This window comes from Panthera tigris, chromosome C1, assembly GCF_018350195.1.
Source record: "Panthera tigris isolate Pti1 chromosome C1, P.tigris_Pti1_mat1.1, whole genome shotgun sequence".
NCBI classification, from domain to species: domain Eukaryota; kingdom Metazoa; phylum Chordata; class Mammalia; order Carnivora; family Felidae; genus Panthera; species Panthera tigris.
In genome coordinates this window covers 219,382,338-219,405,016 of record NC_056667.1, presented here as the reverse complement: position 1 = coordinate 219,405,016, position 22,679 = coordinate 219,382,338, and the positions used below count along the sequence as shown (strand labels likewise).

Here is a 22,679-nt window from a genome sequence, read left to right as displayed (position 1 = left end):
GCATACACTCACTATAGGTAGGTGAGCAGGTCACCCATAATTCCTTCCTTCCTAGTCTTTATGGCTCTTTCCCTCGGGCTGGGATCGCCAATACAAAAGGTAGGTACTGATATTACTGGTGCAAATAATTCTTCCTGATTTTGTACACAGATGTTTTGTAGGGCTTTGAACCTTTCCCAGAAGACATTACACTTTCATAAAGAACCAAAAATAACTATTCACTCCATAGCCAAACAATAGTGCTTTATTGATAAAAGGTTAGTTTCAATGGATACAAAATTGCTATGTAAAGTAAGTTTTCAAAATACACTTCTATAGGTAAAGACTATCTCTTAGTAAAAGCAATTATCTATAGTGAAAGTATTTATTTAGAATTGGGCAGCACAACAAAAGGGGATTTAGAGGGGGGACAGTGTAGGCCCACCTGCCCCCGCAGAAGCCTTATGGGATGGTAGCTGGCCCTAGTAGTCTTACTCAAGCAGACACAGGGCTTGCACTGACCACTTGCACATGTGCCCCCAGCTCCACCCTTTAAACAGCTTTTACTAGTGTAGTTCATGCCAAAATAACCCAAACAATTGGCCTTGCACGGACGCGCTCTTTAGAGCACTTTCCCCTGGTAAAAACTCGGTACAACGTGCCTAAACCTAACAGCTTGTGACTACTCACCATTAAATGACAGTGAAAAGGCAAAGTTGTTGAGAACACCCGATTATTTTCCATAATACACCTTTGGAGTGAATATATTTTGACCATGTCACCATATTGTGTCTGGCCAAAACAAAAACTCTTCTCCTACTCAGAGGAAGTGATTTCTGCATCTTAACCCCTGTTACAGCAAAATGAAAACACTGAAGCCGCACCTGCTCCCTCCAGGTCTCCTTCCACCCTCTCTTTCTGGGAACTGCTTTCCCAATGTCAGTATAAATGTTGAAAACAGCATGCCGGGAGCATCGGCGCCCCTCGGAGCACATGACAGGGGGACACACTAGGAGGGAATGGAAGGGCCAAGGCCACAGAGCACAGAAAACGGACCTGACCGGTGGCATCTACCAGTCAGATCGTGGTGCACATCTGAAATGTCTTTCAGTCTTACTCGGTACATGGGGAAATTGGTATTACACAGAACGATGGAAATGACAGTGGCTGAAAACGGACAACAGTCTGCACATTAAAAAAAAAAAATGATCTGCTCTTTGGCTTTCAGAAAACCATTAAAAAAACTTCAAGGAAACAAAAGAAAAGCCAAATCAAGAAAACCTGGTAGGCACTGAGGCTTCATGGGGCCATGAGCCTCAGGGCCCATGACAGGTCTGGGGGTTCAGAGGCCTACCCACCAGAGGACCCCGATTTCCACTGCTCAGGCAGATCTTACTTGCAGTTACAGAAAACACATTAAAGTGCAGTACAAAAATATAAAAAAGTTGGTTTCTAAATGTATCAACTTACTAATTTTCCTTAAAAAGTAACTTTTTATGTTGAGTAAAAATCGTTTATTGGCTATGTGTGCGTTAAGAGTCATCACTGTAACATGAAAACTGGAGTTCATGGACACCTTCTGTCCACAGCAGAGTATAAACCAGTATCAAGTGAAGAACACTACAAAACGTGGCTTGTGGCAGGTTCTCTGCAGAGCAGTTTAAAAAATGTAGCATCAGAATCCAGAGAAATCTTAAAATTTGCTCCTAATGGCCTGTTTTTAAAGGAGCTGAGTATGCACATATCACATTAGATAATTCTATTGTTTCAAGTGGTAGAAAGGTGAATGTGCAGATGAATGAACAGTATCGAATTACAGCAGCAAAACTGGTTTTAGGTGTTGTAAATGCCCTACTGCAGGCCAGCTCATCTTTCCAGATCACTTGCTGGGTCTACGTTGCCACCACCCAGGAACACTGCTGGCTCGATCTGAATGTTCTAGAAATGAATCAAGAGTGCTCCTCAACCATTAGTCAGTTAGGCCAGCCAAACCAAAGAAATTCAATGTTAACTACACATTCTAACTGACCCCGGAAATCAGTTCCAACATTAGTGGTTAGTTAAGGTGGAAGAAAGATAAAAATGAAAGGTTCACCTCACAAAATATGAAGTATAACATAGCAACAAAATGACAAATGTTAAATGTACTTCATACAAAACATCAAAAGTTTAAAAAAAAAAAATTAAATTCTCAGGCACAGGTACTGTAAAATGTGGACGGGCACCCCTCCAATAATCTGTCGGAAACACGCAGCTGTATTACTCATGCGGAATGTTTTCTTCACCTTGCAATGTGTTTTCTGGAAAGACAAAACACAACATGTTTAGATGGAAGCAGTGCAATGCTCCTGCTAGGATCATCATCAACATTATTTTCTGTATCGCAAAGGGCACAAATTGAGCAGAAGGCTGGCTCACGTGACCAGAGTTAACTAAATCAAAACAGCATTGATGAGGCTCTTGGGAACTTGGGAGTTACCACCAAACTGAAAAGTATACAAAAATATAAAGTGGCTGCATACACCTAAAGTAGAATTTTCCTGATTTCATAATTAAAGTTTTTAAAAGAAAAGCAGGAAAATCAGAGAAAATGAGCAAACATCGGTCACTCCCTCCTGCCTCAAATGAGCCCTCCCCATCAGAAGTCCTGTTTCCTGCTAATTCCCCAGCACTTCCCCATCAGGCACCAAACCTGCTCACGCACAATCAGCCTCCCGAGCTTGGGCGGTGCTGACATCTCCCCAGTGAGAGGCGCACAGGCAAATCACCGGAAACCCTGGCACGCGATCGGTGTCCACGGCAGTGCAGCGCAGACTCAGCACATGGCCTCGCGGCTGCCGGGAAGTGTCGACAACCAACTCTGGGCTGCCGTTCAACCCCAAGTGGGGATATGTGGACACTCCCGTTCCAGTAACCGGGGACACCAAACAGGTGTATCTGTTTGCTTCACAACTGAAACCTTGCCCCACAAGCCGCAAAGGCAGGGCTTTGTTTTGGTGGCCAATGCTCCCAGGGTGAGCCTGCAGGGCCGCCTCTATCACGTGTGCGACTGCCACGGTGGACTCCTGACAGTGGGTAGACTCCTCCCAGCCTCCAGGTTCCTCGCTTTCTGTCTCATCAATCCTGCCCTGTGTCAGTTAAGCTTCAGCTCACTTATGTCCCCACATCATCTCCCTCTCGTCATCAACACTCTCCTGCCTCTGCAATCAGGCCCCACCTATAGTGGACTCTGTACTTGCAGCATCCCCAGACCTGTGCCAGCGCTAAGCATCTCTCTTCCATGGAGCCTCTGCCTGAAACCCACATAGCTGCTTCCTCCTCGGGCCTGTATTTGACTTAACCTCCCCCTCCTTCCTCTGGGAGGTGATGACAGCAGTTCCACAGACACCTGTCCACAGAATACAGGGGAACATTTGCCCTTTCCTGGTCCTGGGTCCCCGCTGTCTGCAGATTCCCTTCAAACAGGGAGGCGAGCGCACACCGGGCTAGACATCTACGAGATTCACTGATTACCACGGGGCGGAGCAGGGCTTCGGTGGGATCAGCAGTCTGGATCAAGGAACCCCTGGCCTACCTGGGATAATTCACCTTTTCACGTCACCTTTACCTTTGGTTTGCAAAAACTGTTTTAATAACACTTTGTAATTCTCTTCGAAGAGATGTTTTCAACTGCAATAAATTTCCAATTGTATGACTAGTAAAGGTTATTAAAAAAATTTTTTTTAACGTTTTATTTATTTTTGAGACTGTGAGTGGGGGAGGTGCAGAGAGAGAGAGGGAGACACGGTATGCAAAGCAGCTCCAGGCTCTGAGCTGTCAGTACAGAGCCCGACGTGGAGCTTGGACCCATGAACTGTGAGATCATGACCTGAGCCGAAGCTGGATGCCCAACTGACTAAGCCACCCAGGGCCCCCTAGCGAAGCTTATTTTAAAATACTTAACTTATTTTCGTTAATCACATTTATCAGCTCAGAAAATATGGAAAATCTTTTCTACATTGGCAGGGGAGAAGGTTCCATCTTTTAGAGGCCACACGGTCTCCTTTAAGGTCGGTAATAAAGTTGAAGACAGAGCTTCAACGCGCAAAACGTTAGTAAGACTTAAGGAGGAGGTGCCTGCCATTACATTTAGGTTGAGGTGTCTGGAACCACACACGTCTTCTAGGCTTCACTGTTACCTTACACGTGGTGCCCGTGGGCCCCACCGTCGCCGTCCCCGCCCTGCAGCTGCAGCTGCATCTGCGCCTGCATCCTGGCGATCATCTCCTGCATGCGGCGGAGCTGTGGGCAAGGAGGGGCAGACAGGTTATTGCTTCTCCAGGTCCGTCCTCCCTGGACATTCTTTAGAGGTGTTCTCGTGATTCCTAAAACTTCAACCTCCATGCTTTCCCAAAACATTATAGAAAATTTACAAAGAACTCCTACAGATCAGTAAAAGAACCAACAACAATAGAAAACCAAGCAAATGATAATATGCAATTCAAGCAAGAAACAGAAACGATCAATAAACACGACAATTCAGTAAAGGCAACAGGAGATAATCTTTAACCTAGAGGGTGGGAAAGAGGCTGCCACTTCAGGGTGGGGAGTAGGACTGGGCTCTTCTGGAAGGCAGCAAGGCCCTAGCTGTTCCAGTGCTGAGTGGGCCTTCCCTGCCACCCTCATCAAATTTCATCATTACGGTCTCCACTGGTTTAGAAAGTATCTACCTAAATTTTCTTCAGGTAACTTTGTAGTCATGTTTTTAACATTTAAGTATTTTAATCCATACTGAATTAATTTAGGGCCAAAGAAGTGAGTTTAATTTTTGTTTCGAAAAGGCTTGCCTGTTTGAGGATTTCCTGGATATGCTTGAATTCCACCTCCCTAACAGAATCCACATTTACCACAGACACTTGTTTAAACTTTGGACCTATTTCCAGCTGTGAATGTCATCAGCCCGTCAAGCCTGTGCCCCACTCTGGATTTCCAGGAGCAGTGGAGCCAGCCCTCCTGGGTTAGTCTCCCTGACCCTCCTGTGCTCAGTCTTCAGATCAAACATCACAACTATGTCAGCAAGCTTCCCCCAGAAGAATTTCGCAAACCCCACCGTTCTGCTGGAATGGAGTTCAGTTTAGAGAGCACTGTGATCTGTGTGCACTGAGCATCCTACCTAAAGTGATGTGTCCATTTACACTTTGAAAACTGTTTTCGGTAGAGTTTTCTAGTTTCTTTTCCGTATGAGTCCTACGTATTTCTTCTTAAGTTTTTGTTAATGGTTGTAAACGGCAGTTTCTTTCATTATATTTTTCAACTGGTTATTGTCCAGGTATAGGAAAGCGACTAAATTTTGAATATTACTAAATTATCAAATTTGCTAAGCCTTAGTAACTAAAGTCACTAAATTCGCACTATTCCCCAATTTTTCCCACTAAATTGCTACTGGAGATCAGACGGTAACACATGTAAAGCACTAGTCTACAACACATACCGATGTACATGTAATAAAATAAATTAGTGACCTATGATGTATCCCTTAAGAGAGTAAGGAAAGAAAACTGTAATGATGTACGGATGCACGCTACAGGCCTTTAGACTTAACAGGAACCCTTTTCTACTTACCTCAGCTTCCTTCTCCAGCAGGATCTGGTCTTTATTCATGTCCTCATTGTCCACTTTTCTAAGAGTTGAACGAAATTACAATTTATCACATCGCAACTAATTTAGCTGGTTATTTCTGATGACAAATGTCCAAAGTAAAATTTCACTTTATGTTTCTGAGAAATGTTATCTATCTAAAATTACCCACATGCATTCTTTTTCTGATTAACGACATAAACAGATAAGAAGACAATGTTGGAAACATGCACATCGTGAAATGGTAAATTCAAGAAACTTTCCTAACTCCAAGCGGGGCTGGGACACTCTGGTCTTTACTTACTCAAGGAATATGAGACATTATCAGGAGAATACTCTTTTTTAAGGTAAGCTCTTTACGGACATAGACCATAACAAGTTCACTTGAAAAAGGGAGGGAGCAGGGCCTGAGCACACACACAGAAGATGCCGGTGAGGGAGGCCCTCTGAGCGATGACGACATAGCTCTTCGTGAACTCATGCCTGGCTCGCTCACAGTGGGATGTTCTTGTGGCTTCTAAAACCCATCTTAATGTCTGGTCCCCAAACAAATAACATGGTAAAGCAGACCTTAACATATACCCTGTATACACACACAAACCCACCAGATGTCAAGAATGTGAGTACTTTAAAATAAACTACAACACGGCAGCCTCCCCCTTATCTGCGGTTTCAGTGGACCGTGGTCAGCTGTCATCCGAAGGCAGGCGACCCTCTCAAGCGTCAGGTCAGCAGCGGCCCAGGGCTCCGACACGCCGTCCAGGTATTCCCCCCACCTCACCTCATCCATCACATGGGCATCCTAGCATCTCACAGCATCACAAGGGGCGCGGTGAGAGCAGGGCAGGAAGCTCGTTCGTGTACTCTGATTAGAGTACGTGGCTGTAACTGTGGCACCGTATTACTGTTGTTGTTACTCCCTCACTGCATCCGATTTATAGATTAAACTTTATCGCAGACACGTACATACAGGAAACAGGTGCATGGGCAGAATATTTGGCACCATCCGCGGCCAGGCATCTGCTGGGGGCACTGGAACGTGCTCCTGTGGATCAGGTATGTGGGAGCAACTACCGTACAGAAAACTCTTTTTGTAAGTGATGAAGGTCACTACCTTGATAGCTAAACTGGGCAGAGATGTGATGTGACCAGACACGAATCAGGTCACAACACACAGACCTTGAGTAAAAACCCACTCCGATGGTGAAACAGGAGAGGTGAGGGCAGCCGCCTGTGTCATTGAGGAGCCGGGCTGCTGCTCACCCCACCCGGGGAGCTGTGCTTCGTAACATCACGTGAAGTCTGTCCTCACTGACAGAGTGATGTTCTAGAGACCAGTCGCTGGCCTTTCCACCTAAAGCTGTTCTTTGCGTGCAGATGATGAAAGCTACCTTGGACAGATTAAACAAAGCACGACACAGTGACATGAGCAACAAGTACCTGGAAAGAGCTTCTGAGTAGGAAACCAAATCATGTTGCTTAGAGTCAGGAAGACAGAGTAGGACAGGTGGAAGGGGGGCCAGTGGGACTCTGTGACGCAGTATGGGCAGGAGGACAGTGTAAATTGGGGGTAACAACCTGCCACCTCTTTTGAGCCTCTCGGAACGGAAGTTTTCATAATGCAGGTCCTGGGTCACCTCCTGGAGATCCTGCATGTGGGTGCTGGAGGAGAAAAGGGCACAGCAAGGCCGGCTGAGTGCGGAGCCATCTGCACGGAGAAACTAAAACCCCACTTGCTACTTCTAAATCGTACATGAAGTTGCTGGAGCTTTGGATACAGGAAGGAAGCTACAGAGGCCTCTCTCTCCTCCCTACCACGAGCAAGGGCGCACAAGCACACAGCACAGGGTCAGGTACAGAGGCCCTTCCGTGGGATGCCTCCCCCAGGCACTGCCCACCTCTGCATGAGACTGTCACCGGTGCACAGAGGCAGAGATTTCAGCAGACCCTTTTAGGTAAACAATGTCTGAAACACAGCGTACTTTTTGTTTTCTCTCTTTCGACTATTCCTGACTTCTCAAGCTTAAAAGAGTTGGTCAGTGTAAGCTATCAGCAAGACCATAAAACAAAGTATTAATATTTTAGAAAAACTAGAGATAGCACTTTGCATCTTCTAATCATCTCAGAAAACACTCATCGTTTTTTTGGCTCGGCTCTTTCAAATACATAAACTGCCAGGAACGAGTGACAATGAGGCATTCTTGTCTGCTGCTTAGAGTCTAGAGAACGGGACCAGTGACAGCAGAGGGTGGCGGGCTCTCCGTCACTCTAAGAAGCACGCAGGAAGCTGCCAGCAAACAGCAGCATGACCACAAGGACCCATCCCGAGTGACCTAAATGACGCCTGAGAAAGCTTGTGGCGTCGTTCTAATTCTAGTTTTGGTGCTTTTTCTGTTTATTAAAAATTGCTCAACCAAGACACACGTCGACGAGCACGTATGTCAATTTTTAGTTACTCAAAATGTACCTCATCTGTTCTTTGAATTCTTCTAATCAAAGAGATTCTAGATTTTAGGAACACTCTTCCTTTCAGCCTGATTCAAGAGCAATAGCATGTGCGTGTATGTCACTAAATGCGAACTCTCCTTCTCAGAGGGAAAACGTGTGCTGCTGTAGCCGGGCCTGTGGGAGGTGCTGAGAGTGCACTGAGGACCCTCCCGGTGGCCCCAGGGCGGGAAGGGAGGCTGCCTGCCATCCTGCAGCACCTGAGCCTTTGTGCCCAGAGCAGGTGTTCGGGCGTGGCCAGGCCGCAGTTTAGGACCAGTCTGCTTTCAGCGTCAAGAGAGCGGGCTGATGAGAAAGGAGAGGGTGCTAAGCCACAGGCCTCGAGTGGGAGAGGCTGGTTCCGTAGAACCACAGAGAGCTCCCGGTGAGGGCCTTCCGTAACAGGTGCGGCGGCCCCACCGCCTAATACCCGTGGCGCCGGCAGCTGTCTGCGAGGCCACACGCACACCCTGTGGTCAAAAAGCTCTGCTTCCTGCTATAGGCGCTGCCAACGGGAGCGCACCGGTGTCTTACATGAGCATCGTCCGCAGCTTCAGAAAGTCATTGTGCTCCGGGTTCTCCACCTCCACAACGCCCCACGGGTAGAGACGGCCTCTGACCTTCTTGCCCTTGGCCTCGATCAACTGATTGGACCCGACCACGGAGAATGGGATACTGGCCTGGAGAGAGACGCATGAGGTAGACCGGGGCCCCACCGGGAAGCCCAATTCTCGCCGTGAGCACACGAACACGGGCACAGACGGAGCACGCTGCGGCTTACTGCAAGATCTCCTCGGACAGCTAATGGTGTAGGACGGCTCACTCAGAAGGACAGGTGTGTTCCACACGGGACAAATTCGATGGAAACATATTAAACCCGCAATAAGATTTCTAAACCTCAGGTGGCAGCTGTATCAAAATATACTTAATGCAAAACACTATGAGTCTCTCAGAGGTCAGCCATCCTGGATATGGCCCTTTGCCAACTACTTCCAGGGTGCTCATGACAGAGCAGGAGCGACTCATGTTGGGCACCTGGAGAGGTGTTCTTACCTTGAGAAGTCTAGTCTGCTCTTTAAAATCCTCATCTTCATCGGATTCTGCATCGGGTAAGTGATAGATTTTGATATTATGTTCCTCAATTTCATCCAGAATCTGGAAAAATGACAAAGACAGGAGCAATTTTACCAAACAACTCATATTAAAGACAAGGCTGCCTGGGGCACCTGGGGGGCTTAGTTGGTTAAGTGTGGATTTCAGCTCAGGTTACGATCCTGGTTCGTGGGATTGAGCCCCACATTGGGCTCTGTGCTGACAGCACGGAACCCGCTTGGGAGTCTCTCTCCCACTCTTGCCCTTCCCCTGCTCATGTTCTCTCCTCTCTCTCAAAAAAACCAACCAACCAAACCAAATAAACCCAATAAACAGAACTATCCAAATGCCAACACAGAATCAAGCTGATCACTGACTGCCAAGTGATTTCCTGTTAAGAAAGGCCCCGTGCTCGCATGTTGAGGGGACCCCCTCTGCCCAGGATGACAATAACAGCGTGCCGCTGCTTTCAGGGCCCAGAGCAGCAGGCAGACAATCACTCCGGCACGGCAGCAAACAGGAAACACACTACAACCAGCTTCAGGAATGACACGTACCCAGGGAGTGGCACACCCAGACGCCGCAGGCCCCAGAAGAGCCACAAGCATTGCCCGAGGAGTCGGCAGGTGTGAGGGCTGGAGGGAGGGAGGGCCTCTACGGACCACGAAACCCAGGGTGGCCAGGAAGTCAGCTTCCAGGTTGGGGAAGACAGAAGAGTAACTGGAGTTACCAAGCGGAGAGTTCCCTGGAAGCCAAGCTGGGTTCTGGGTTTTGTTCAAGAGGCAAAAAGTGGCAGCCATAGAACCACACACTCAGACCAACTGAGCAAGCGGGAGAGTGGCCCAGAGGGCACGAAAACCTGGGCTGGAGATGAAGGAAGCAGCTGCGCACCCGCTGGCCAGCCCGCGCCCAGCCCCCAAGCGCCTTCTGTGCAGGGAGCGCCAGCAGATACGGGCAGGCTGGAGCTTCGCCTCCGCCGAGTGGGCAGAAATACCCCTGCTTTGAACCCTGCTCTGGCATTGGGGGTTCTTAACGGGAACTCTGGGGCCTTTACGATGAAAGGATCAAAGATTGTGGGACTTAACGCGTTGTCTGCACTAATTCAGGACTCGCAAAGAGGTCTTTCTCCCTCCTCCCAACATCCTTCCCCTTCCAACTGGACCATCTGTGCTTTCAGAGCCCTCCCTCCTAGAGGAAGCAGAGGAACCATCTCACTGGTGGGAGAAGCCCAGCAGTGAGCAAGAACCTCCTCCATCTGTTCCTCTTTCCTGCCCATCATCCATCCCTGCTGCCCCATCAGGACAAGGCTTACGAGACAAGGACGAGAACCGAGTTGACAAAATGCAGTAAATGGGCGATTTCCAACCGGAAAAGAGGAAGAAAGTGATGAATCAAAGGCAGCCACACCAAAGATGGGGGTGCAGGTGGAGCCAGGGAAGCTGGGTAACCAGCTCAGGACCGGGATGGCGGGGTGGGGGGTGGGGCGGCTATCTCCTGTTTACACACATAGTTCACGTGAAAAAGATTCTCTGAAAGGAAAAGCAAAAGCCACAGGAGATGACACGATCTAAACTATACTTAGCAATGCTGACATTCGTGGCTTGGAAGATAGGTGGCAAAGCAGGCAGAAAGACCCAGTCTCCCGAGAGCGCGGCCAACCCACTGGGGAGGCCCGAGGCTGGTGGAGGGTCTGCAGCCAGACCCTAGACAGGAGACCTGCTGCTGGATGAAGTGGAGCCAGTTAGAGACGAAGGAAGGGTAGGACTAAAGCAGATCTGCCAGAGGCTCTTTTAGATGAGGGAGCGGGAGTACAGCAGGAGGCACAGGGAAGAAACCAGATAAAGAGAAGGGATTACAAAGGCCCAAGATGAAACAGAAAAGAGCAAAAAAGGATTTCAATTCATTTCAGACTTGGAAATCAAGCCCTAAGAGTTCTGGGCCCAGGATTAGAGATGGGTGTACAAAACATTCTAACCCTGACCCTGGTTCCCCCACCTCTCTGAAATCCAATGTAACATGCCTATTATAAAAGGTGGCGTTTCCTTAAGTGGGCATTACTAAAACACATACTGTCAAGCAAAAGCATGCCTAAGCTTTCAGGGGCTCTTCCAAAGGCCTGGATATTTCCTAAAAGGCTGGCAGGCACTGAGACGACAAAGGAAAAGGCTGACATAGTCCATACAATTGAAGAATTCTGCCATGACAGAAAACATCAAGAAAAATGTGAAAACACAAAAATCAGACTAGGTCCAAAAACACAAGAATATCCGTTAATTAATAAAAAGGCAATAAAAACGCAACACAGGCTCTAAAAACCTCAGAGAGCCCACTAACAGGCATCAGGCACCAGGATACATACTCACTCGCATAGGAACCAGACACTTGTGGAAAACACTCGCGGAAACTAGACACCGCTTCCCATTTCTCAGATGGGAGACACTTTAGAAAACCTGGTGCCGGATCTAGGACAGTTCTGGCAGGGGTGGAGCATGCGCACATGCTGCTTTGAGAATGTGAGTCCTTACACATTTGTTTTGAGGGAAATTCAGCTATCTTTTGTAACTTTAAAAGTCAATCGATTTCCTTTCCAAGAATGTATTTGACTTCTACAATTGTCAGAAGACAGACAGGTGCCTACAATGTGCCAGGTACTGTTCTAAACTTTTGGAACACACAAGTGAGCTAAGCAAAGATCCCTGACGCCAGGAATAGAGGGGTGGGGGTGGGAAGCCAAGAAACACACTGAAGAGAGAGTTTGTGCCGGGAAGGTTCCTGAGTGTGTGAGTGTGTGTGTGTGTGTGTGTGTGTGTGTGTGTGTGTGTGTTGCTCTAAGCTGAGTAAGGATGCGGGGGAGTGTTTTCTGTGTGTGCTGGGTATTCTTAGAAAGTGAAAACAGCAGAATAATATGTACGCGATGATCCCATTCTGTAAAAACAAAAACATAGGTAAACCATGTTCTGGAAAAATAGGTATGTCACTGTAAACAACAACTGCTTTTATGGTAATTCAGAGAACTTTTATTTATAGAATTTAGCATACGAACTTGGACTTTCTTTTAGCAATTAAAACTTTTTTTAATGTGTATTTTTCAGAGAGAGAAAGAGAGAGATGGAGCACAAGGTGGGAGGGGCAGAGAGAGGGAGACAGAATCTGAAGCAGGCTGCATGCAGGCTCAGAGCCGTCAGCACAGGGCCCATCTTGGGGCTCGAACCCATGAACAGTGAGATCATGACCTGAGCTAAAGTTGGAGGCTTACCCGGGCGCTCGTAAACTTGGACTTTCTTAATGAGCATTTGAATAAAAAAGACAATTAAAAAATGTATACGAAAGAATCAACAAAGACACACCAGAGACCAATGACCGGCATAGGGCTGCTGGGCGGTGAGAGTCACACAGGCTGGAAGATGGACAAGTGCAAGGCAACCTCTAAATGGCCAAAACACAAGCCCTTGAAACGTTTATGGTACCAAACGATTACAACTGAAATACATTCCTAAATGAATTGGCTGCAATAAAATGTTTAGATAAAATAACAAAACTTCACAGAGATGATCACACTTCCATACTCATTCCACTCTCATAACACATGGTGTCCCTTCTACTCATGGACAGTATTTTCATCTAAGGTGAATTACAAAGAATAAGAACTTGACATCTTTGTCAAAATCCTAAAAATCTACAACTGTTAGGTGTTTTTCAAAAAACCACCAGCCTCCCTACCTGTTCCCCCACATCTCAGGACACCCCTCCACTCTCTCTCCGAGGCACCTGGCCTTCAGCTACCCTGAGTAAAATACACTCACCCTTTTCTTCAAGCGCTCCCGCTCCTTCAGTGTGAGGGTGTCGGCTTTGGCAATGACAGGCACAATGTTCACCTTGTTGTGTATCGCCTTCATAAATGCAACATCTAAGGGCTTCAGTCTGCGAGGAGTGAGACAGTGCCACGAATTTAGGGGAAGAGCAGGGAGATCACACATTTTTGTTCTCTCAAAATTATCTCAATTCTTGTATTAAAATGTGCAACTGGGGGCAACGATCAGCCCACAGAGTAAAGACGAGACTCTGGCACACTTGGCTTCTGCGGCCAGTGGCCCACATACCCGTGGCCGAAAGGGGAGATGAAGTAAAAGCAGCAGTGCACCCTGTTGTCCACGATGTGCCGCCTGTTCAAGCCGCTCTCGTCATGCAGGTACCGTTCGAACTGCTCATCAATGTAGGCGATGATGGTCTTAAAACTGTGAGAAACACAAATACTGACTATCGGATTCCAAAGGCAGGCAGTCCCAAACTTCAAAGACGCAGGCTTTTTCTGTCCCCTGCCTCCACACCAAATACAATTTGACAATCACTTACAAGATGGGGACGGAAAACTGACTCCTATGTTTGGCAAGATGGATGTTTTTGGAAAGTGCGCCAAGCGTAATCTCCCCCAACCACAGGGGGCTTGAAGGCCCAAAGGGAATAAGTAAAAGCACCCGAGGTGGGTGCCTGGGTGGCTCAGTGAAGCATCCGGTTTTTTTTTTTTTTTTCTCATGTTTATTTATTTTGAGAGAGAGAGAAAGCACACACGCACACCCCAATGGGAGGTGGGGAGTGGCAAAGAGAGGAGAGAGAGAATCCCAAGCAGGCTCCATTGAGAGTCTGGCCCGAACCGAAATCAAGAACTGGACATCTAACAGACTGAACTACCTAGGCACCCCGGGAGTCCAACTCCTGATCTTGGCTCAGGTCACGACCTCACAGTTCATGAGATCGAACCCCGTGTCGGGCTCTGTGCTGACATCGAGGAGCCTGCTTGGGATTCTCGCTCTCCCTTTCTCTCTGCTCCTCCCCTACCGGTGTGCATGTATGCGCACCCTCTCTCTCAATAAACATTTAAAACAAACACACAAAGTGAATAAAAGCACCTGAGGTGACTGAGTGGACAGAGGGCCGCCAGCTGTTGCAAGGACTGTAACTGTGCAGAGGGCAGAGGGGCAGCAGCAGAACACACGGCGGGGACAGGCGTGTGAAAGTGTGAACCAAAGAGCAGGGAGAGAAGGGAGCGAGTCCCAAAGAGAGGAGACGGGAGACCCTTCCCCTTCCTTCCCTTCCCTCATCAGACGCTGGCAGGTTGATGCTGTCCATTGATGACGTAAGAAATTGCAGTTTCTGCCATGAACGTGGTGCTCTCTGCGCAGCGCAGGGACAGACTGCTCTTCTGCTCGTAGCTTTCCTTAGTTTTGCTCACGATGTCAAGGACCGAGTCTCTAAGGGAAAGGGCTAGACCACAGTCTTCCCCACTGGCCAGGGTTGATTCAGATCAAGGGGTTTCGTTTACACTAGCATTTGATGGATGGTTGGCTCTTCCAGAAAAAATACTCCTTCTCTCTGAAATTCCTCACTTCAAATGTTACAATCAGCACACTTGTCAACTGTTTCACCGTATTATTATACACAGCTACCTCAAGCCTAGTCATCACTCATTAATGCTATGAAACCTGAATACGTTAGAGTAACCATAGCACTTCCAGGACCCCGTGTCCCCGAGGAGCGTACCAATCCCTGCAGTTGATGGCGTCCCCGTAGCCGGGTGTGTCCACCACTGTCAGGCGCAGCTTGACCCCTCGCTCTTCAATCTCCACGGTCGAAGCCTCGATCTGGACAGTTCTTTCAATTTTCTCTAAAAAAAGAAACAAACTTAATGAGAGAACGTACCTAAAAACCGACCCAGTTCACAAGAGGAGAAACGACCTGTTACCTTCTTATTAAGATACAAACGAACCTCATTACCTTTCCTAGAGGAAGGTTTTCCGAGCTAACACAAGAACTGTGTAAAAATAACCCCCGAGTTGGCAAGGGAGACCTGGAAGTGAAGACGAAATGGCAGCTCGGAAAAGTTAAAATGCCAACACTGAAAATTATGACCTTTGCTCACACAGCAGGCGCAGGCAGATACCCACACCCGTGGCAGTCAGCCACTTACAGAACTCTCACCTGAGGAAACACCATCCCCCAGCCCTCCCGTCAAACACAGAATACAGGCAGAAGCTATTCCTTCTACTTTACCATAAAGGAAAACAAACTCGGAGACGATGGACCCGTGGACAGATGCCGAGTCTACAACCAAGACTCAAGGGCTGCAGGTCAGCACCTTTCCCGACCGAAAGAACGCTTGTCCTTGTGTTTCAAGCTGAGGCAAAAACACCAATTATGTGCTCTCAGCAGCTCTCATGTAGCACGACACTTAACAGTCCTGTGGGGGCTTCTGTACCTGCGGCTCCAGGTATGATTCTTTCTGGGTAGAGATCGGTCAGGAACAGGCTGTTTATGAGAGTCGATTTTCCTAGACCCGATTCACCTTTAGATGAAAATGAAAACATTGTCATGACTTGACCTGTAAGACATGGTTCATCTCCTGAGTTTACGTGTGGGCTGGCACTAGGTTAAGCCCTCACAAACCCCATTCTCTGCACTCCATATGACCACTACCAATTTGGTACGACTCTCCCCACTTCATTGATGGGGAAATGGGTGCTCGAAGGTTACTAAGTAGCGTTTGCTCAGAGAGCTGTCCAGAGCAGGGCCTTGATTGGAATCAAGGTCTCTGAGTCTCCAGAATTCCCACATGGTGAGATCAGAAACATACCCTTAGTTCTTCACAAATGTATACGATGGACTTTTAGAGGTGGGTCTTTATTTTTTGATAAATAGAATGCAAAGGTTTTCAGTTATGAGTTTTGGTAATTATTAAAGTTCCCAATTTTCAGGAAACTGATCTACCAATGTCAAGTGCACTATGGCTCGCCAAGCTGTGGGAACCTGAACCAGAACACACGCCCAAGGCTGCGTCGCAGTCTGCATTTCTTCCTCCTGTCGCCAAGGCAGGGGCAGGCCACCTCCTCCCTTTCCTGCTTTACATACATTCCGTGCCCCAACACTGGCCCGGCAGCTGCCTCAGGTCAGACAGCCTGCCCACACAACACTGTTGAGTGTGACATGACCAATTAAGAGAAACACATACTCATTCGAATATATAATGAGTTAATAATGCTCTTCAACTACTATAATACCTGAATTCTGAACACTCTTGAGTTAAGTAACGTTTGTATTCTGAGCATCTGCAACTTAACTTCAAGGATGCAAAACACCACAAATTAAATATCTTTTAGAAATGTTTATTATTTTTTTGAGAGAAAGAGAGTGCGAGCAGGGAAGGGTCATCCATAGAGAGAGGGAGAGAGAATCCCAAACAGGCTCTGTGCTATTCGCACAGAGCCCAACACGGGGCTCGATCTGCTCATCCGTGAGATCATGACCTGAACCGAAATCGAGTCAGAGCTTAATCTACTGAGCTACCCAAGCGTTCCCCACCCCCCACAAAATGAAATATTACATCTTAAGGAAGCATGCACAGATGCCATCATTTCACTGTAGCTGTTATCAGCTAAGGCTACATTCCGCGTGGAGAAGTGCTTCTGAACTCAGTGCCTGACCATCTCCTGGGCATCTTGGTCTGAACCTCCCTCTGCTAAGTCCTGCGCAGCACGTGGAAGGAGCACACATCTGTTTTGAAAATTATTTCCGGTAAAATGAAGTATAAGAGTAAATTTGAAATGAGTAGACATATAAAATCAGGACTGCACTTTAATTGGATGGCGATTTTCATACGTGGAAAGGACCACCAAGGGGACAAAACCAGAATTACATGCTGAACATGTCCAAATAAAAGAGCATAAAAATATGCCACCAAATTATCCTTTTAACAAACTGCCCAGCAGTTTTTATCACAAATGAAGAGATCTTGCCAGTAAGCGAGTGCTCAGTCTTTTTGTGTGCCTGGCACAGCTCCATGTGCTGGACAGCTAAATTCCTGCTCCCGTGCAGACTGGCAGTCCAGTGGGGGAGACGACAAACAAGCAAGGTTACTTTGCCACCAATGAAGTGGTGACAGCTGTGGGTAATGAAGCTGAAAGGGAATGGGGCTCAGAAGACATCTCAGCACAGGTGTCTGAGTAGAGACACCTTCTTTAAAAGAAAAAAAAAAAAGCAGTTGCAACATTCCAATGTCTGATCCTGAATTACAAATCTTCACTTTAAGGGTGGAAGCATCTTCCCTTGGAATGGCTTTCAGGCAGCACCTACAAGTAATTAACTCATAAACTCAGAACATGATGCTGCTGTTGGGCCGAATCTCTGGGAGTGGCTAGCTTTGTGATTTCTCGTTCACCAGTATCTCTGTCCCAGAGGCGTTTCTCAGGCGCCTATACATGCGAGACACAAGAGCTCAAGAGGCCCTGGAATGTATATCTCACAGCATAAAATACACGGGGCTGAGCAAACCTATGTAGTTGTCCTGCACCAGTGATGACAGCAGAAGCTGACTGGGATGGGAGGTACTCGGGGTTTACAAAACGGCTTACGTTCTCACCAATCGAGATACACAGCACCAGGCACAAGGGGGCGCCACCACATGAAGAATATGCACAGGAGGAAAGGGAGCTTGGGTTTACAGCATCCTGAAATCCCATCAGGCTCAGGGTCCTAGAGATCCCAGAAGCTTCCAATTAAAACCTAGGCGAACCCTCCCATCCCCCCACAAAACTTAGGCCAAGCCAGGAATGCTAGGAAACAAAAAGCTCCTAAACTGGGTGGAGGGTGTCCTCCTCATATTTACTTTTCGATTTTAACCAACACAAGAAAGCGCTTGCTTTCTCAAACACCCTGCAGCCAGGGCCACCTGGGAGGGCCCCGAAGGGCAGCACTCTGAGGTGATCCCTTTTTTGCCCAGAGCCAAGCCATTTCACGGGGTAAGGATGCACAAGCAGGCCCGGCTCAGAGGGGCCAAGGTCCCAGGTGCATGTGCCCTCATGAACGAGTCCACCAGGACACAAGTGTGCATTTTCAGGATGCGTGAACCTACAAGGATTCGTTCTCTTAGCTTAGTTCCAAAGTCTTCGGAAGTGTTCATTCTGTAACCCTCTTGTGAATTTGGTCACACTATCCATTCTTCGGACTTTCTACCAGCTAATATATATATCTGACAATAGGCTTTCTATTTTTAATTTTGCTTTTCTTGTGAACAGACCCACCACCCCCAATACTCGTGGGGAGGCTGGAAACTTGGTATGAACTATCACCAACTATCACCATTTGGCCAGACTTCAGCAGCACAGGCACCACATTCCCTCACAAGCAACCTGCCACTGGGCTTTGATCTGTGATGTCTTTAAAGAACTTATTTGTGATTTTTAAGTTTCTTCCAGATTGCTGCCCAAACATTTGTAGTTTTTCACTTGCATATATGATCTTTTTATGAAATTTCTTATTCCCTTAGATGTTATCTGCAATTCTGAAAACACCTTTTGCAATAGCGTCTGACTTACAAGGTGGGTACACTGGCCTTTTCCTGATACAGGTTCTCCCTCTACCCGAAAGTAGACTGTTCCTAAGCCCAAATGGTAGAAAGCAAAAAAGCATTATACCACTCACTTAGATGGAAACATTTTTTGACACCCCTAGCTTAAAAAAAAAAAAAAAAAAAAAAAAAAAAAATCACCCCTCAGCCATTCTGATACCTTAGAACACATCATAACAGGTGCACAAAATCAGTCGAGATAAAGTCCAGATGCTCTCAGACAGCTCAGAGCTCTGGCAGCTGGACACGGAAACGCTTCGAGAGGAGGCTCGGCGGGCGTGCTGCCTCTGCAACGGCTTGCTGCTTGCTCCAAAACCGATGCTGAGCTCTTGCTGGTCTTTTATTATTGAAAACAGGCACTACTACAGGCCTTTCATAAAAGTGGCACGCCAGGAACTTTCAGAAAGCAGGGGATACCTGTATATCATTTTTCTTGTGCTTCTAACAGGCACAATTTAAAGGTTGAGGGTTCTCGTGGTTAAGTTTCTAGGTGTTATTCACTACCCGTCTCACCTTTAATTCCCTAACTACTTGCTTTATTTGAAACCCACTTTACTGAGGTGTAACTCACATACACCTCAGTTCAACAGTTAAGTGCACTCATTTGAACTGTACTGACGGATTAGTCTGACCAAGTACACACTCAGATAAGTAAACTCAAGATAGAAAGGATCTCCATACCATGAGAGCTCCTTTGCCTAAGTCAGAGTCCGCTCTACCCCTCTCGTGTCATTATATGCATACACCAATCTGCTTTCTGTCTCTACAGACTGGTTTTGATTATTCTAGAACTTCACAAACATGGGATCATACAACATGCCTTCTTTTATCTGGCTATTTTGGCTCAGCACAATTAGCTCTGGAGGTTCATCCACGTCATGTCATCCATCAGCAGTCCGTTTCCTTTTCTCATGTGGACACATCGTGACATGTTGATCACCCTCTTGCTGGGTACACCTGTGTTACATGCAGTTTGGGCCACTGCAGGGAGAGCAGCTGTGAACATCCAAGCGCAGTCTCTGTGGTCATGCTATCATTTCCCCTGTGTATCTGCCTAAGAGCGGACGGTCTAGTCACACAGGGAGTAACAGCTGAGAAAGCACCGAACGGTTTCCAAAGTGGTTGTTATCACTTTACACTGTCACTAGCCACTAGGAGAGGTGTGTCTGTCCACATCCTCGCCAACACTTGGACTACCAGACTGTTGGCAAATTTCAGCCATTCCAGTGAGTGTGTGGTGGGATCCCGTGGGTCCTGGCCATTCAGGATCTCCTATGAAATGTCTGTCCCAATCTCGTGGTCCTTTCTGTAACTGGGTAGCCTATCTTCTTTCTGAGCTGTTCGGGTTTATGTTCCGGATAGGAGTCCTACGTTGCACGTGGTGCTGTGAACACCTTCTCAAGTTTATGACCTTCTCTTGTTGTTTTCTGAAGAGAATTTTTAACGAAGTGCAACTTTTCATTTATTTTGTGATTAGCGTTATTCACGTCCTAAGCAATCTGCTTACTCCAAGTCATGAAAATTTTCTTGCCCGTTTTCTTCTAGACTTCTTACAGCTTTACAGTTAAGCCAACAACCCATTTGGAGTTAAGTGTGTTGTACAGTGTGAAGGAAGGTTCACGTTCACTGCCCACCACACGACCATGCACTTGGTACAACACTGTTTGTAAATGGCTAACCTCTCCCCCTCTGTGTCACCTTGGCACCCTTGTCATGAATCAGTTGATCATGTGTACATGGGTCTTCGGGCTGGTATTTTCAGTTGATCTGGAGTTCCACCCTCACCACGCTGTCATGGTTCCTGCTGGGAAGGCTTGAAATCAGATAGTACAGGCCCTCTAAATGGTTCTGTCTGCTCTAGGCCCTCTGCACTTACATTCACACTTTAGAACCAGATTGTTCATTTCTGTTTTAAAAAGCCTGGTGTGACTCTGGCAATGTGCTGACTCGATGGGTCACTCTAGGGGCAGAGTCACGGGCACGGTGTGCATGGTCACGGGCACACCCGGAGCACTGGCAGGTCTCACAGCTTGTCTTTCTCTCAGCAGTGCTGCCATGGTGTCAGTGAAGGTCCTGCACCCGTTCCGCTACGTTAGCCTAAGCATGGTGCATTTCTTACATTACTATGGATGGTACTGTCCTTTAAAATGTTTCTTGTTGGGGCGCCTGGGGGGCTCAGTCGGTTAAGCGTCCGACTTCGGCTCAGGTCATGATCTCACGGTTCGTAGGTTTGAGCCCCGTGTCGGGCTCTGTGCTGACAGCTCGGAGCCTGGAGCCTGTTTCGGATTCTGTGTCTCCCTCCCTCTCTGCCCCTCCCCCGCTCATGCTCTGTCTCCCTCTGTCTCAAAAATAAACAAACATACATTAAATAAAAGTTTTTTGTTACCATTGTTTTTGACAGTCTTTTCAAGTTCATTTTAAAATTACTTGTTGGTGGAGGCACCTGGGTGGCTCACTCAGTTAAGCGTCCGAATTCAGCTCAGGCCATGATCTCGTGGTTCACGAGTTTAAGTCCTGCGTCGGGCTCTGTGCTGACAGCTCAGAGCCTAGAGCCTGCTTTGGATTCTGTACTCTATCTCTCTCAAAAATAAATAAAACATTAAAAAAAGAACCTGCAACTTGATAAAATTTACTTATTAACCATAGTAGTTTTGGGATTCCTTACAATTTTTAACATACACAAATCATTTCACTTGCAATTAAGAATGTTTTAGAAAATTTCCTTGTTTTTTTTAGTTTACAAAGTTTTAAAATCTTTAATGGGTTTGAATTGTTGCGACCGCATGTTTTAGATGACAGCATAAATTTCCCCTTTAGAACCACACAGATTAACTTTCTAATGTTAAATCATGCACTCCCAAGGGGTGGCGCCTGGGTGGCTCAGTTGGTTAAGAGTCACTTGATTTTGGCCTCTTGATTTTGCCTCAGGTAGTGATCTCAAGGTCGTGGAGATTCTCTCACTTTTTCCCTCTGCTTCTTCCCCTGCTCCCCCATGCTCTCTCCACAAATAAACAAAAACACAAAAGCCCCTCCCCCCAAAACCCATGTGCTCCCGAGGTAAACCCCATTATTAGGATGCATAGACAGCTTTGCCATTAACACATGCCTTGAAGGTGAGAATTTGTTCCAACACAACTGATATACTAGGGAACAACTTCAACATGATACAAGCATTGTATCTGCTCGTGTGATTTCACTGGTGACAAACTAGGTGAACGTCAAAAACTGTATCCAGTAGAATCAAGCCATGAAAGAACATTTTCGATAATGTGCACCCCTCAGTACCAGTGACTTCTGTTCAACAGTTATCGTGGACCATCCCCACTCACCTCTCCTGACACAGCTTCCCATCCACCATTTCCCGACACCCACTTTGACAAACCTCAGAGACTGGTCAAGCTATAGGGCCCGTATTCAGTACAGTATGATTATTTTAACCAGTTAACAAGTGTAAAACCATTTAACCTGTAAAACCATTTTTATTATGTTCCTCACTTCTTCCTAATAGGTCCCTGAGGCAACTTTTGTGCCTGTATTTTCTCCAGAAGCCTGTGGATTCAAGTGCATTATTGCAGAGCATGGTGATATTTTTTTAACGTTTTTATTTATTTTTGAAGGAGAGAGACAGAGCATGAGTGGGGAGAGGAGCAGACAGAGAAGGAGACACAGAGACCTAAGCAGGCTCCAGGCTCTGAGCTGTCAGCACAGAGCCCAAGGCGGGGCTCGAACCCACGAACTGTGAGATCGTGACCTGAGCCAGAGCTGGACGCTCAACCGGCTGAGCCACCCAGGTGCCCCACAGCATGGTGATTTTTAAGGAACACGTGTATACTGCATTATAGTAGAACTTAATGTATTAAGCATTTTTATGTATTGCTGGACTTGCTAAAATTTTATTGAGATGTCTGTGTCTACGCTCATGAATTGTCTATACGTTCTCATCATGGACTACAGGGTAATGTTGGCCTACTAAAATATTCTCACAAGAGTATCTATGGTGAATCCTCCATGTGCACTTGAAAAGAACGTATACCGTGGGGTTTCTCAGCACAGTGTTCTCAACATCAGTTGGATCAACCTTCAGATTCCTCTCTCTTTCAGATTCTGCATC

At 46.9% G+C, this 22,679-nt stretch overlaps 1 protein-coding gene across 4 annotated transcripts in view; it reads right to left on the bottom strand.

The window, feature by feature from the left end:
* Positions 1–222: 222 nt before the first annotated feature.
* The window catches only part of SEPTIN2 (septin 2), a 35,038-nt gene continuing 12,581 nt past the window's right edge, over positions 223–22,679 (bottom strand). For all 4 annotated transcript variants that reach the window (XM_007085047.3, XM_042995928.1, XM_042995927.1 and 1 more), the window contains 10 exons: positions 15,425–15,511; positions 14,710–14,833; positions 13,272–13,406; positions 12,975–13,092; positions 9,133–9,234; positions 8,614–8,759; positions 7,174–7,257; positions 5,581–5,638; positions 4,158–4,260; positions 223–2,279 (listed from right to left, as the gene is read on the bottom strand). In XM_007085047.3, coding sequence (XP_007085109.1) covers positions 4,159–4,260; positions 5,581–5,638; positions 7,174–7,257; positions 8,614–8,759; positions 9,133–9,234; positions 12,975–13,092; positions 13,272–13,406; positions 14,710–14,833; positions 15,425–15,511 — 956 coding nt within the window. In that variant the 3' untranslated portion in view covers positions 223–2,279; position 4,158. The remainder of the gene's footprint in view (positions 2,280–4,157; positions 4,261–5,580; positions 5,639–7,173; positions 7,258–8,613; positions 8,760–9,132; positions 9,235–12,974; positions 13,093–13,271; positions 13,407–14,709; positions 14,834–15,424; positions 15,512–22,679) is intronic.